At 40.5% G+C, this 12,464-nt stretch overlaps 1 protein-coding gene across 2 annotated transcripts; it reads left to right on the top strand.

Moving 5' to 3' along the window:
• The first annotated feature begins 1,268 nt into the window (after positions 1-1,268).
• On the top strand, positions 1,269-12,332 carry LOC106721866 (ubiquitin-conjugating enzyme E2 variant 1). Of its 2 annotated transcripts, XM_025197352.1 has the most exons (5): positions 1,269-3,302; positions 4,892-5,040; positions 5,845-5,886; positions 9,779-9,904; positions 10,522-12,332. In XM_025197352.1, exons 2-5 carry the CDS (start codon positions 4,996-4,998, stop codon positions 10,666-10,668), a joined length of 360 nt encoding a protein of 119 aa, XP_025053137.1. In that variant the 5' UTR covers positions 1,269-3,302; positions 4,892-4,995; the 3' UTR covers positions 10,669-12,332. The 2 variants fall into 2 exon arrangements, with proteins under 2 accessions (XP_025053137.1, XP_014372668.1); XM_014517182.2 differs by lacking the exon at positions 5,845-5,886 and having other exon boundaries at positions 2,367-3,302.
• Positions 12,333-12,464: the final 132 nt, after the last annotated feature.

Genomic DNA, 12,464 nt, shown 5'->3' with positions numbered 1-12,464 from the left:
AGTCAAATTAAATGTGAAGTTGATTTTAATAGTGTTCTGGAATCATTATTAGTGGAGTAGACTGCCTAGGGAAGTTGTGGACTCTACATCGCTGAAGGTGTTCAAGAAGAGATTGGACAGCCACTTGTTGAAAACCACTGACCTAGATCATCTACATCTTTTGTACCAGGACCCATTTGTAAACATTGATGGCCAGTACTGACCCCTACCCCTCACTCCTGACCTGCTGCCCTCTGCCCCCAGCCCCTCCCACAGGGGCAGGGAGTGGATGTGTGGAGCAGGGGGGGCTCAAGTAGTCTCTTGCAAGCTGGAACTCTGCCAGCCTACAAGGGGAAAGCCACGGTTTCCCACGTTTTTCTCCTTTAAAGGAGAATCCATTTTTAAACTTTGATCCATTTTCAAAGTTTGTTCATGACCCTTTCATATATTCTTACAACCCACTTCTGGGTCACAACCCGCAGGTTGAGAAACACTGATCTAGGTGTAGCTATGCCTGTGTTCCACTATGGGTATTTCCCAAGCTTGTGGGCTTTGCTGGTTGCCCTACCTCTCATGCTACATGTCAGGGTGTTTTTAAGCCTTTTTTAGAGGCATTGAGTGTTGGCTATAGCCAAGGCTAGGGATTTTGGCTGGAGTGTGCCAGTGTTCCTGCTGGGACCAAAAGCAGAAGTTCCTGGCTAGAGGGTCTTGCCTCTCTTTCCCAGGGCCAGACATATTGCCATATTTGGGGTCAGGAAGGAATTTGTATCCCATGGTCAGACTGGTATGGACTGTGGGGGTTTGCCTTCTTCTGTAGTGGGAGTTGTGGACCTCTTCCTGGGATCTCATAGAAGCAGGATGTTGTCTGTTGTAGTCTTCCCTCTTGACCTGTGGCAGGTTAGGGTGTGGTCTGTGTGGTCATGGTTGATGGTAGTCTTACGTAGAGTTTAGATAATGGTTTATATGGGATGGTTTGGGTAAGGATGATCCTGCTTCAGGCAGGGGGTTGGGCTAGATGACCTCTGGAGGTCCCTCCCAGCCCTACTTCTCTGTGATTCTATGATTCACTAAAATAAAACATAATTTAAAGCCTGTTTTGGCAGTTTAATTACTTATCTCTTCTTTGTGTATGTGTGTGTGTGTATTCAAGGACTCATGAAGCTAACAAGCTTGTTTGCTTACTGACTTGGCAGTCTCCATAACTACACTGAAAGGGTTATGCAGAGTATTTGCCATGTGTGGAAAATGCAGTTGACTCACGCTTGAGTCAGCTGTTCTAGAAATGTGTTGCGTCTCAGAACTTGCTTTGGTCCTGGGTTCCAGAAGTAATTTAGCAAATATTGAATGAGCACAGGACATCCTTTCTGTAGTCTCTGAACTTGACTCTTGTAGCATGATGAGGTAGCGAGGTGTCATATGATGCCCTAAGCCAGCGGTTCCCTATCTGTGGTATGGGTACCACCAGTAGTACACAGACAAGCTGTCAGTGGTACATGTCAACAGGTTTATTATAATTACTTTATATGACACACAATTTCTGGTGGTACTTAAGGTTTAACTGAGAAATTTGCTGGTTGTACTTATGGTTTTATTGTTTTAAATTGGTGGTGTGCAATCTGTCAGTTTGGGAACCACTGCCCTAAGCCAGTGGGGGCCAATGCATCTGGTCTCAGGGGCCAGGTGAGAGGCATGGGGCCAGTCTGCAGACCTGCATCTGGCGCATGAGGCAGGTCTTCCCGCTTGGAAATTTGACAGTGGGGCAAACAGCTCCCACAGCTACAGCAATTGATGCCGTCACTGCTCCTTTGCTGCCAAATTTCCAGGGCTGTGTTGAGTCCTGTGGGCCAGGTGATGTGGCCTTATGTGCCAGATCTTGGCTCTGGGCTTTCCAATTCAGCTAAAAGATGCATTCTTGGAGAGTGCTGAGGCCATTGTATAGGCAGACGTAGGATCATACAGCAACCGTTCACTTCTCACAGTAATGAGGGTTTGCAGGTTTTCCCATTTAGCCTGAAATCCAAATGTTAAGTGTCTCACGGATCCCCCACTCCTATCATTTGCCTGAAGTCCCCTTAATGCTTGTAAGCTAACAATTTGTGTCAAAGTACTATGTGTCTGTTTTCTCTCTATAATACAACATGTGATCAAGTACCAGGATGTAGTTCTCAGACTGTTTTGAGAGCTACTGCTCTATAATCCTTAATTATTTTATGGTTCTAACTCATATCTGATCAGTGATTATATTTTGGAATAGACCTGAAACAATGTTGCCTTTTCTTCCCCCTGAGATCAGATTTATCCCTCCTTCCCCCCTACCTCCTTAGGGTGTAATGTTTAGGTTGCAAAGTTTAACGTTTGCAACATTTATATTAAGAAATACCGAAGTTGAGAGTTTCAGCTTGAATTGGGCTCCTGGTACATTTATTTTATAGTGTGGTGTTGAATTGTGCAATTATTTTTGTCATACAAGATCATTACCTCACTGAGCGCACAGAAAGGATGTTACTCATTGAATGAATGGCTAGTATTTCCTTTTACCTTCATCACATGGCCCCATGTCTTCCCACAGACTGCCCAATCCTTGCTCTGAATGTCAAAAAAATGATTTCCTGGCGTATAAATCTTATCTTCACAGCACCTACAGACACGAACTGATATTATCTCCATGTTACAAATGAGGAGTTGAAGCAAAAGAAAACTAAAATCAAACTAACTGTCATCATTTCCAGCCTCTAATTTAAGAGGCCTGATTTTAGTGTTCAGATTACTGAGCATTCTCAGAGCCTTGCTTATTCAAACACAGGTTCTTTGGCTTCAGTTAGTTACTCAGCACTTCTGTAAATCAGATTTGAGGGTCTCCGGTTTTGCATTCCTAAGAAGTAGTGACCTGTGTAAAAAGTGTGAATCAGATGACTGGCTGGTATTGTGTAGGATTTAAATGATGGAGGCAAGATTAGAATTTTTGGGATGGCATTCAGATGTGTTAATCATAAGCTGTGTGAGTCTTTTTGCATAGTCCCCTCTCTCATTCACCATACAACCATCAGCTTCTGCAGAAAATAAGACTGGAGTTCTGTAGACAACAGCTTCATTTACTGTATAGTCTTGAATCACTTGCTGAGCACCGACTGAAAAAGTGGCATACGATCGTGAAATTATTCAAAATCCTATCCCGGGCCTCTCTACTTCTGTCATTTCCTGCTTGTGCCAGTTCCCTTGTTTCCTCTCTACTCTTCACTCCACTGTGCTGAAGTGCTAAGATTTGAAAGACTTCTTCCGTCACACTGCCTGGACTCTACCATGGGATGCTTTGAGAATGTAGGGTATGTACTCTTGTTGCTCTCAATTCTGGTACTTTTTAGCTCATCTTCTCTGGTTCTGAAAAATTCTGTTAGTATTGCATTTGTTCAGAACTGCATTACTGGAGCTGACATGTATTTATGATCTTGTATTTTCAGATCTCTCTTGAATACGATATATAATATTTTTCTCTCAAAATTGACCAGCAAGCTAATTTCACTAGTGAAGATGCTTTTGATTTGTATGTGTGGTTGTGATTTTATTTTTTTTTTAAGGATTTTTTTTCTCTCTCTCTCTGAGGCTTTAGCAGAATTTCTTTTCACAGTAAAATCAGAATTAATATTTTAGTCTCTCTCATGTCTCTCAAGACATTTGAGGGAGACTTTAAAGCTACTAAAGTTGTCACAATCTAAGGACTGTCACATTGTGTACATCCACAGATCTTTTATATTTCCATATCTTCAAGCAATCAAAGGGATCACCTTCAAGGCTTTCTCCTTGCTTCTTTCTGGTGCCATTGACTTGAGGATAATTTTTGAAGAACTGGAAGAGCTTTTCACTGAAAATATTTTGTCCCATAAAGAATAGTTTTCCAGCCTGTTTTTTCTATGCTATGCTGGAGATGCAAACAGAGAAAGGAACCAGCTATTCTGTTCAGCTGTACTATACTAAGGACTGTGCAACTATTTAATAATTAAGCTTGTGGTACACTTTAAAAAGCTTTGTTTTGGTTTTTTGAAGTGGAAAATAACTGTTAACTTCTACATCATATCAATAGTTTTGTTTCCTTAGTTAGGCCCATTCATAAACATGTACTGTAAATTCTGGAATTCAGTGGTGGACTAATTCAGGGTCTGTAATGGCTGCAGCTTGAGCATCTTGAAACAAATGATGTTCCAGTGGCCAAGTCCTAGGAAACTTAGGTTCAAGTCCTCCCCCCACCACAGACATTCAGGATGACTTTGGGCAAGTCACTTAGCACCTCTGTGCCTCAGTTCCCTGTCTGGAAAATGCAAGTAAAAACTTGCGTCTCTCCTGCAGCTTTTGTGTGGCTATGCATACTAAAGTTTGAGGTGTTCAGATGTTGCAGTGATGGGAGGTGTAAGTGCTTTTCATCTTACACTGATGAAGGCAACGTGAATTGACTTCAGATTCACCTGCTTTTATTACAAAACTGGTCATCTTGTTTTGAATGCTGTTTTGAAATGTTCAGAGGAGGTTCAGTGATGTTAAGCTTCTTACAAAATGCTAATGTAGGATCTTCTGCATCATGTGGACAGGAAGTAAGACTATTATGCTGTTTATTCCGCTGGAGAGATGAGAGGTCCCCCTTTTTCTCACTGCATACACTGTCTTGGCACAGTGCTGTCTTGGCCCAGTAGCATGATTTCTAAAGTGTAAGACCAGCTCTTTTCCCACATAAAAGACCAGAACTTAAACATGAAAGCATCTTCACACTGGTAACCTACCCTCACGCAGATGTTGCTCTTTCTTGATGTTTTGATTTAACTGTTTTACATGTAGGATTACTAAAAGCACCACTCTAGTGACTCAGTTTAATCTCACTGTCAGATGTTCTCAGCTCTCAAAGTTTCTTTCTGATTGTTTTTAGGAGTAAAAGTTCCTCGTAATTTTCGTCTGTTGGAAGAACTTGAAGAAGGTCAGAAAGGAGTAGGAGATGGGACAGTTAGCTGGGGTCTTGAAGATGATGAAGATATGACACTTACAAGATGGACAGGAATGATTATTGGGCCTCCAAGAGTAAGCATCAACTTAAAGATAAAAATGCCAATGTCACTAATCTCTGCTTTTTTTCCATTCCCACTGCCCCAACCTAAACACTGGTGTGTATCTGACCAGGTATATACTTGCAACCTGGTTTGCTTAGCATGTAAAACTGGATTTTATATGCCAGTGTATCTTTCTGCATACAAGTTTGAATAATGCTGGGTAGCCATTCTCTAGTTAATTCTGTGACAAAACTATCTTTTGTCCTTACACATTCACTCACTCTAGGTTGTGTATGTGCAGAGAATACCCCAAGCTAAATTAGCTTTTGCATACCAGCATGGATTAATCTGTGTGACCTAGACTGGATGCATCAGAGGGCTAATACAGCTATACTGCTTCTACTTCTAGAGGCAGCATATGCAAGGCTAACTTCAGCATTGCTGTTTAACAGTGTTTTGTGCTGTATACACGTACTCTTAGAATGTCACTTCTGATTCCCAGGGTACTGCTGAATACAGCAAGGTTTAAAAACCTTGAAAGTATATTTAGAGAAAATGCAGGTAAAATTCTCGCTAACTGTTCTATTTTCAGTATATTCTGTGCGAGTTCACTTCAGCTTCATTCATCATTTTTGGGAAATTCTTGAGGACTTTTGGGGGGTTATTTCTGTTACAGCGAACTTGCTTACTCAAAAGTTTTAGATAAGTCAGAAAATGCTAATGTTTAGAAGCTCAAACTTTAACTCGGCAGCACTTCTGCCTTTTGTCATACCTCCCCTGTATTTTTATTTATAATTGTTTTGAGTCTGGGTAATGTCTGTGTTCTCCTGTTTAGAAAAGTCATGAAAAAAGCCTGCAACGCACCCATGTTATCACAGTGAGTGGAACAGAAATTATCATGCTTAGTGTTTCCACTTTATCTTTGTCTCTCTACTTATTGACTTATTGTATTACAGTCTTAACAATGAAGATAGTGACAAGCTTGCCATTGCATAGCTGAGAAGCAGCTTAGGTCTGTTGGCTCTTTAGTTCACTCTACTTTCTGTTTTCAGATAGGGAAGGAAGCAAAAAACCATTTTACTGAAAAAAATGTTTCAAATAGGAACTTTATTGCTGATTGCTGGTGGGCTGGGTACATCACAATAAAAATAACCCCTTTGAAGTATGTCTGTAAGAGACCCCTTACTAATCAGTGATTTAGCCTTTGAGGATTTATTCTATGTATTAAAAATACGATAGATGGGATAGTGAAACTATGTTTTTGTGACTTAGAGACGCATAGCTTATTGATAGCTATGAGTCTCTACTTCACAGTAGTGAATTCCAAAGACTGATTATGTACTCTTCATTTGTGCTGGATAGGGGAGGCCAGGATTGGGGTGTGCCATTCCAGCTTCATTGACTCTTACTCCGAAAGGATAAATGGAAGTACCCAAGTTACCTTTGCTGTGCCATTGTATTATGTATGTCTCTGTGTCCAGTCTGCCTCAGTTTTTTCAGCCTGTTAGATGGAGCCCTTTAAACACAGGCAGTTATAGTCTCTGCACCCCTTTTTCTAGTCTTCTATGAGAGAGGTTGACCAGGACAGAAGAGAGGTTGGGTTGACCATGGCAGCTGAGGCTGTACCATTAATACCATGTTTTCTGTATCACCATTTATTCATCCAAACATTTTCTTTGACGGATGCTGTAAACGTATCCCTTGATCCAGTGGTATCTGACCTTTGTCGGCTTGCAGACAAAAATTCAGAGCAAGTCAAACTGAATAGACCTGTGTATGTGGGGAGCAAGGATGTGTGTGTCAGCTGGCAGCAAGAGGCATTAGTGGGCAGCATGTTGCTTGCAAGCCCTGGGTTGGGGACCACTACCCTCATCCACTCATTCATATAGCCATAGTTAGCCCTAGGTTGTTTTCCTGAGAGTGTTTGTTTCATTTTAGAAAGTAAGTTGTGGAAAGGAGTTTGCTTTAATGAGGAGTTTACTATGCAGAGATGTTAAAAATTATCAGCATATATACACCTTGCATAACATTCAGGCAGAATGAAAGTTTTAATCTAATTTGTAGATTAACTGGAAACTTGCACGTACTAATAGGTATTTATTTGCTGGCCCATAACCAGTAGTATAGCTCATACTGTAGAACAAGCTCATGAAGTAACATAGGCAGATTTTTCTAGTGTGCTTCTTTTCTTTCTCTTTCATTTTTCTGACCCATTTATATTTATAGATGAAGTTTTTTCCTGGTATTGGGTTTTTTCAAACTGATTTTTTTTTTTTTTGCTTGAAAGCAGCATACTATATTGAAGTATGGACTCTTGTTTACCATGTATGGCTTCATACTCCGTTTTGTTTCCTTTGTTTCAATGAGATGTACAAAACATGAACTCCAAAAAGCTGCTTGTTTCCTCCTGTAGGCAGGGGTATTGACAGGGGAGTCTGTATTTTGGTGATGGCAGAAGAAAAATTAATCTCCTCTAGAACTAGATACACGCTGCTGCTTCCGATAGTCCCTACTTCCATATATGGAAGCAGGCCTTTTCTCCCGTATATCTTGGTGCAGATAGCTTTGCTGTATATTTACTCTGTCTGCCAGGCCTCAGCCTTGACTGTAAATCTTTCATATTATCTGTAGGCGCTAAGTAATCCAGCTTGTAATGTCTCTCACTTGCAGCACTTATATTAAACAGTTATTTCAAAGAAGCCTGAAAGTTTGCATGTGCTTCTGTGTTGTCATGCTGGCAAAATGCACCTGAGTGGTTTTGACATTTGAATTGTGGATGATTGCCTAATCTATCTAGAGGTGACAGACAAAGTTTGCTCAAGTTCTCGTAACAACCTTCTGTTTGTTCACCTTTCCCGTCTGTTGCCTTCTGACGATCTCCAGCCGAAGGAATTGGAAAATTGTTCTGAATAACTGACCACTGGATGTCACTGTTGCACAGGAAAACCGCTGCCTATGCATATTTTTTCCTAGTAAACCAGAGCCTGCTACTGTGGAGCTCTGCATAAGACTTGCTGTGTGTTATAGGCAGGTACACAAACGTATGTTCAGCTGCACTTGGCCCCTGACTCCTGTGTTTTATAATGGTTCGTATCAGGAAAGATATTAAAAAGATGGTCAAGCTGGGTATTCACTGGGGAAAACTATTGTGTTTGTTGAGAGAGCTCTTGCTATATAAAATCCTGGCAGTCCTGGCTTGCAGTAAGAATTACCCATGCTTTATTTTTGCTGGGAGTGTACATAGATTTTGTAGAGAAGTAAGGCTGAAGAGGACCTCAAGAAATCATCTGGTTCAATGGAAAATCAAACCAGCGACTTTGGTTAGAGCATGGTGCCAATAACACCAGATGAGCTATGGGAATATAAAATACATTACACTAACAAAAGACTCTTCTCTTTAGGCCCCTGCGACCCTGCATACTAGAATGGCAAGAGAGAACTCTTAATTTGTGATTGATTTCCCCCCTCTTCTGTTTGGCTTTTTTTTAAAGCTTGCAGTGCAGTTTTGACTCTACAGGAAAGTGTGTCCAAACTGCCAAATGCTGAAAGTCACACTCCTCTTATGCATATCTGTCATTCTGCCTCCATTATTACTATTATAGCTGGGACACTCTTCTTCACCCAGGATGCCAGAACTCCATGTTCAAAAATTCTGTGTTTTTTGTTTAGTGCTGCACACGTAAGTTGACCTCCACTTTCTTCCCGTTTCCTTATACTATTTTTAAAAATTGCAGAATCAATGCACTCACTACTGCAGGCACTTCCTCTGCCTGAAGAAGGGTTTTTGTACCTGAAAGCTTGCAAGGAAGAATTTTTCCACCTATTTTAGTTGGTCTAATAAAAGATATCAGATTTACCCTTTCTCTGCCTACATCAGGGGTAGGCAAAATGCAGCCTGGGGGCCAGATGTGGCCCGCCAGGCCGTTCTATCCGGCCCACGGGGCCCCTAAAAAATGTAGAAAAGTAATATTAATCTGCCCTGGGCTGCCTATCGTGCGGCCCTCGATGGCTTTCCAAAACTCAGGAAGTGGCCCTCTGCCCAAAATAATTGCCCACCCTGGCCTACATCCTTAGACCAACACAGCTACAACCAACACCCCTTGGTACTTTTTGCTTCCTTCCCCTATACCTTCGTGTTGTTTAGCGTCTCTTAGGTCTGTAAAGCACCAGCCAGTGTTGTTGCTATATAAGACATAATCCTGATGGCAAGTAAACTATTAAATGTATTGTATTTGGAGCATTCCACTTTCCATCCTACTTCCTGCACGTTGAGTTACGAAAACAAGAAAAACCTCAAGGTTTATTTATGTCTCAAACTCAGAGGAGTTAAAAATTGTAGACTTCTCTGGTAAGTTGAGCTTAAATCGCTGGTTACTCTGAAGTAGTGGTTTCCATTCCAAGATAGTTATCTGTAAGGTGAACAGTGCAAAACTCTACTTGCCTTTATATTTCTTTGTATGTATCTGAACTATTTGGTGAAAAAGCTAGACCGCTTTATTCTAATTAGTACCCCAGAAGTGATGTCGGTTTTGTTCTTTAACCTTAAGCACAGATAATATTTTAAATATAAGATTGCAATGTCATAAATGTCTGTTGGAGGTGTTCAGTGCATTAGCAAATTTCTCAAAGGTGAGAGTGCAGTGTGTAGCCTTTGTAGCAATGATTGCCCTTTGAGAAACGGCATGCAAAATTCAAACTTCATGAATATCAGTGACCATCTTTGTCAAGTGATTCATGTACCACCTGACGCAATGTTCTTTTTTTTCCAGACAATTTATGAAAACAGAATATACAGCCTTAAAATAGAATGTGGGCCTAAATATCCAGAAGCACCTCCATTTGTAAGATTTGTAACAAAAATTAATATGAATGGAGTAAATAGTTCTAATGGAGTGGTAAGTTTTTCTGTTTATATTAACCTAGTTTAAACATACACATTTTAAATCGGTGTGTTTTCTGAACTCCCATGTTACTTAACTGAATGCCCTCGGATTTTGCTTTGAGAATTGGAAGAGGGCGGGAGGGGGAAAATGGCATTTACACTATATATAAACTTGCCATGCCAGTCAGTAGTGCTCTCAAACACACCGTGCCACTCAGCCCGGGCTGCTTTCTGAATTGGAGCAGTGTAGCTGCATGCTGATTCTTTGTCTTAATCTGCTTGCAGCACCACACAAATGCAGTTTGCTGCTTATGGTTAGGAGGTAGCCTACATGGAGCAGTGTGGCATGCTTGAGGGTGCCCTTGCCTGGCATGGTAAATTTACAGCGGAGACATAACTATAATGCATCAAATACTTTCCCACACTTGAACTGTGTAGTTGATTTCATCCCCGTCCTTTGCTCTGACAGCATGAATGTTAAACAACAGGAATACTTACTAAACTTGAAAGGAAACTACATTTCTGTTTAAGTCTGAAAAACACTTTTCTTTGTTTTAAAAATGGCATCTAGTAAGGAGCTATATGTTAACAGTCAGGACTGACGGGTTTGGTGTTTTTTGTCTATTTTAGGTGGATCCCAGAGCCATATCAGTCCTAGCAAAATGGCAGAATTCTTATAGTATCAAAGTTGTTCTGCAAGAACTTCGGCGTCTAATGATGTCTAAAGAAAATATGAAACTTCCTCAGCCACCTGAAGGACAATGTTACAGCAATTAATTAAAAAAAAAAATCATGCCCCCCTATTCAATTTAAGCTGTCTTCATTTTCCACAGTAGTAAATTTTCTAGATGCATCTTGTAGACCTCAAAATACTGGAAAGGAAGTTCCCATTCAAAGGAAGTTTATCTTGAATACTGTAAATGATACTAATTTTCCATTTGAAATATAAGTTGTGCTATAACAAATAATCCTGTCATGTGTAACCACTGTCCACATAGTTGAACTTCTGGTATCAAGAAAAGTCTATTTAAATTTATTACTGTCAAGACCAGTGTGGCACATCTAACTCAACTGTGAAAGCATACATCACACAATCACCTTGCTGTGTGTTTGGCCTGGGTTATTCCCCTTCCCCCGCCTTTTTCTGTCTTTTGCAATAGAGTCGAAGCTCAGGGCTATTTATTAGAGGAGACACAAAGGTTTTAGCTTCCAGTACAACACTGGGCTTTATGGACTACTAATGGGGATGTGTGCTAACCTCAATCATCCCTCCCTTTGTGCTATCTCTAGTAAAGGCTGAATGTGACTGTGGTTGTTCTTTTTGGGTTTTCTTTCTTTTCTTTTTTTTTTTTCCTTTTATTGCCCTGATAATCTGGGGTAGGCTTTTCTTCTTCCCTTTGGCCAAGGCATAGATTGTATTTCTCCTCCCGGTCCCCCTTCCCAGTTATGTGGGCCTTGGGTGAGGGATTCAGGGTTCTTTGATCTCTCTCCTCTCCCCCATTGTCCTCGTGGGGGTGCTGCTTTATTTTTTGTCCCCTTCTATGACTCTTCTTCGTGCCAGTGGCCAGCAATGGGGTAAGTGTTGGGGCAGTCATCTGATGTGTCCCCTCGTGCTTGTCATTTTGTTTTTGCAATGAATTTAGTCTTCACCAGCCTGGAAAACAAGAGTATCTATTCTGCTCGCAAACTTGGATCTCCCCTGCCCCCTTGGCACTGCTGCCACACCGCCAAGCTGGCCACGGCTGATATTAGATAGGCTTTTGACATGGTGAAAAGAGCAGTAATTTACCAGGATTGCTTGGATCTGCTAGCTGCCAAACCTTAATAGGGAAACTCCGCATATAGAAATTCTAAACACACACTCCAGTTAAACCAACTTGAATTTTGGTGCTTTACAATTGACCTGAGAATGTTAACTAATAAACAATGCACTTACCTTTTGGCCCTTCTAAAGACCTGACAACTAGAGACAAATCAGCATACTGTAGACTTTGTTCTGACACTTCAAGTCTCAGGAGGAAAAACTCTGCCATGAAGAATTGGAGGGGAATGGTGTGCACAGCAGATTAAGGACCTCCTTTATTGGCATTGCGTCCTGGCAAATCACTGTCTTTTCTGATTACTATTTTGGACCACTAACTGCTGAAATGTGGATGCAAGCTTAAATACAAACAACCTAGTGTGTCCTAAGTTTTATGAAAAAATCAGTGTTTGTGTAAAAAATAAAAAAATAAAATAAAAATAAACACATTTTAAAGCAGCAGCTATCAAGTCAATGAACAATTGATGTTTCCATTAACTCTTTTGAGGAAAATATTAGTTGTAAGGATTTAACATCCTCTGTAATTAAAGTTTAACATAACAGTATTCCATAAGCAGCCTTTTTATTGTATCAGACCATTGCCTGATTTTAATATAATAAAAAGTGTGCATTAATATTAGAAGGCTTTAATTGTATTTATGTTTAGAATGTTGATCCCTTAAATCACTGAATTGTTTGGCAGTATCTTGCTACAAGTGATAGATAATATGGTTATCTAATTTATTTTTAACAGTAAAATGTGAGAATTTCT

The sequence above is a fragment of the Alligator sinensis genome, unplaced genomic scaffold (genome assembly GCF_000455745.1).
Source record: "Alligator sinensis unplaced genomic scaffold, ASM45574v1 scaffold115_1, whole genome shotgun sequence".
Taxonomy (NCBI): Eukaryota; Metazoa; Chordata; order Crocodylia; family Alligatoridae; genus Alligator; species Alligator sinensis.
The sequence above is the reverse complement of the archived record's forward strand: the minus strand, read 5'-3'. Positions and strand labels throughout refer to the sequence as shown.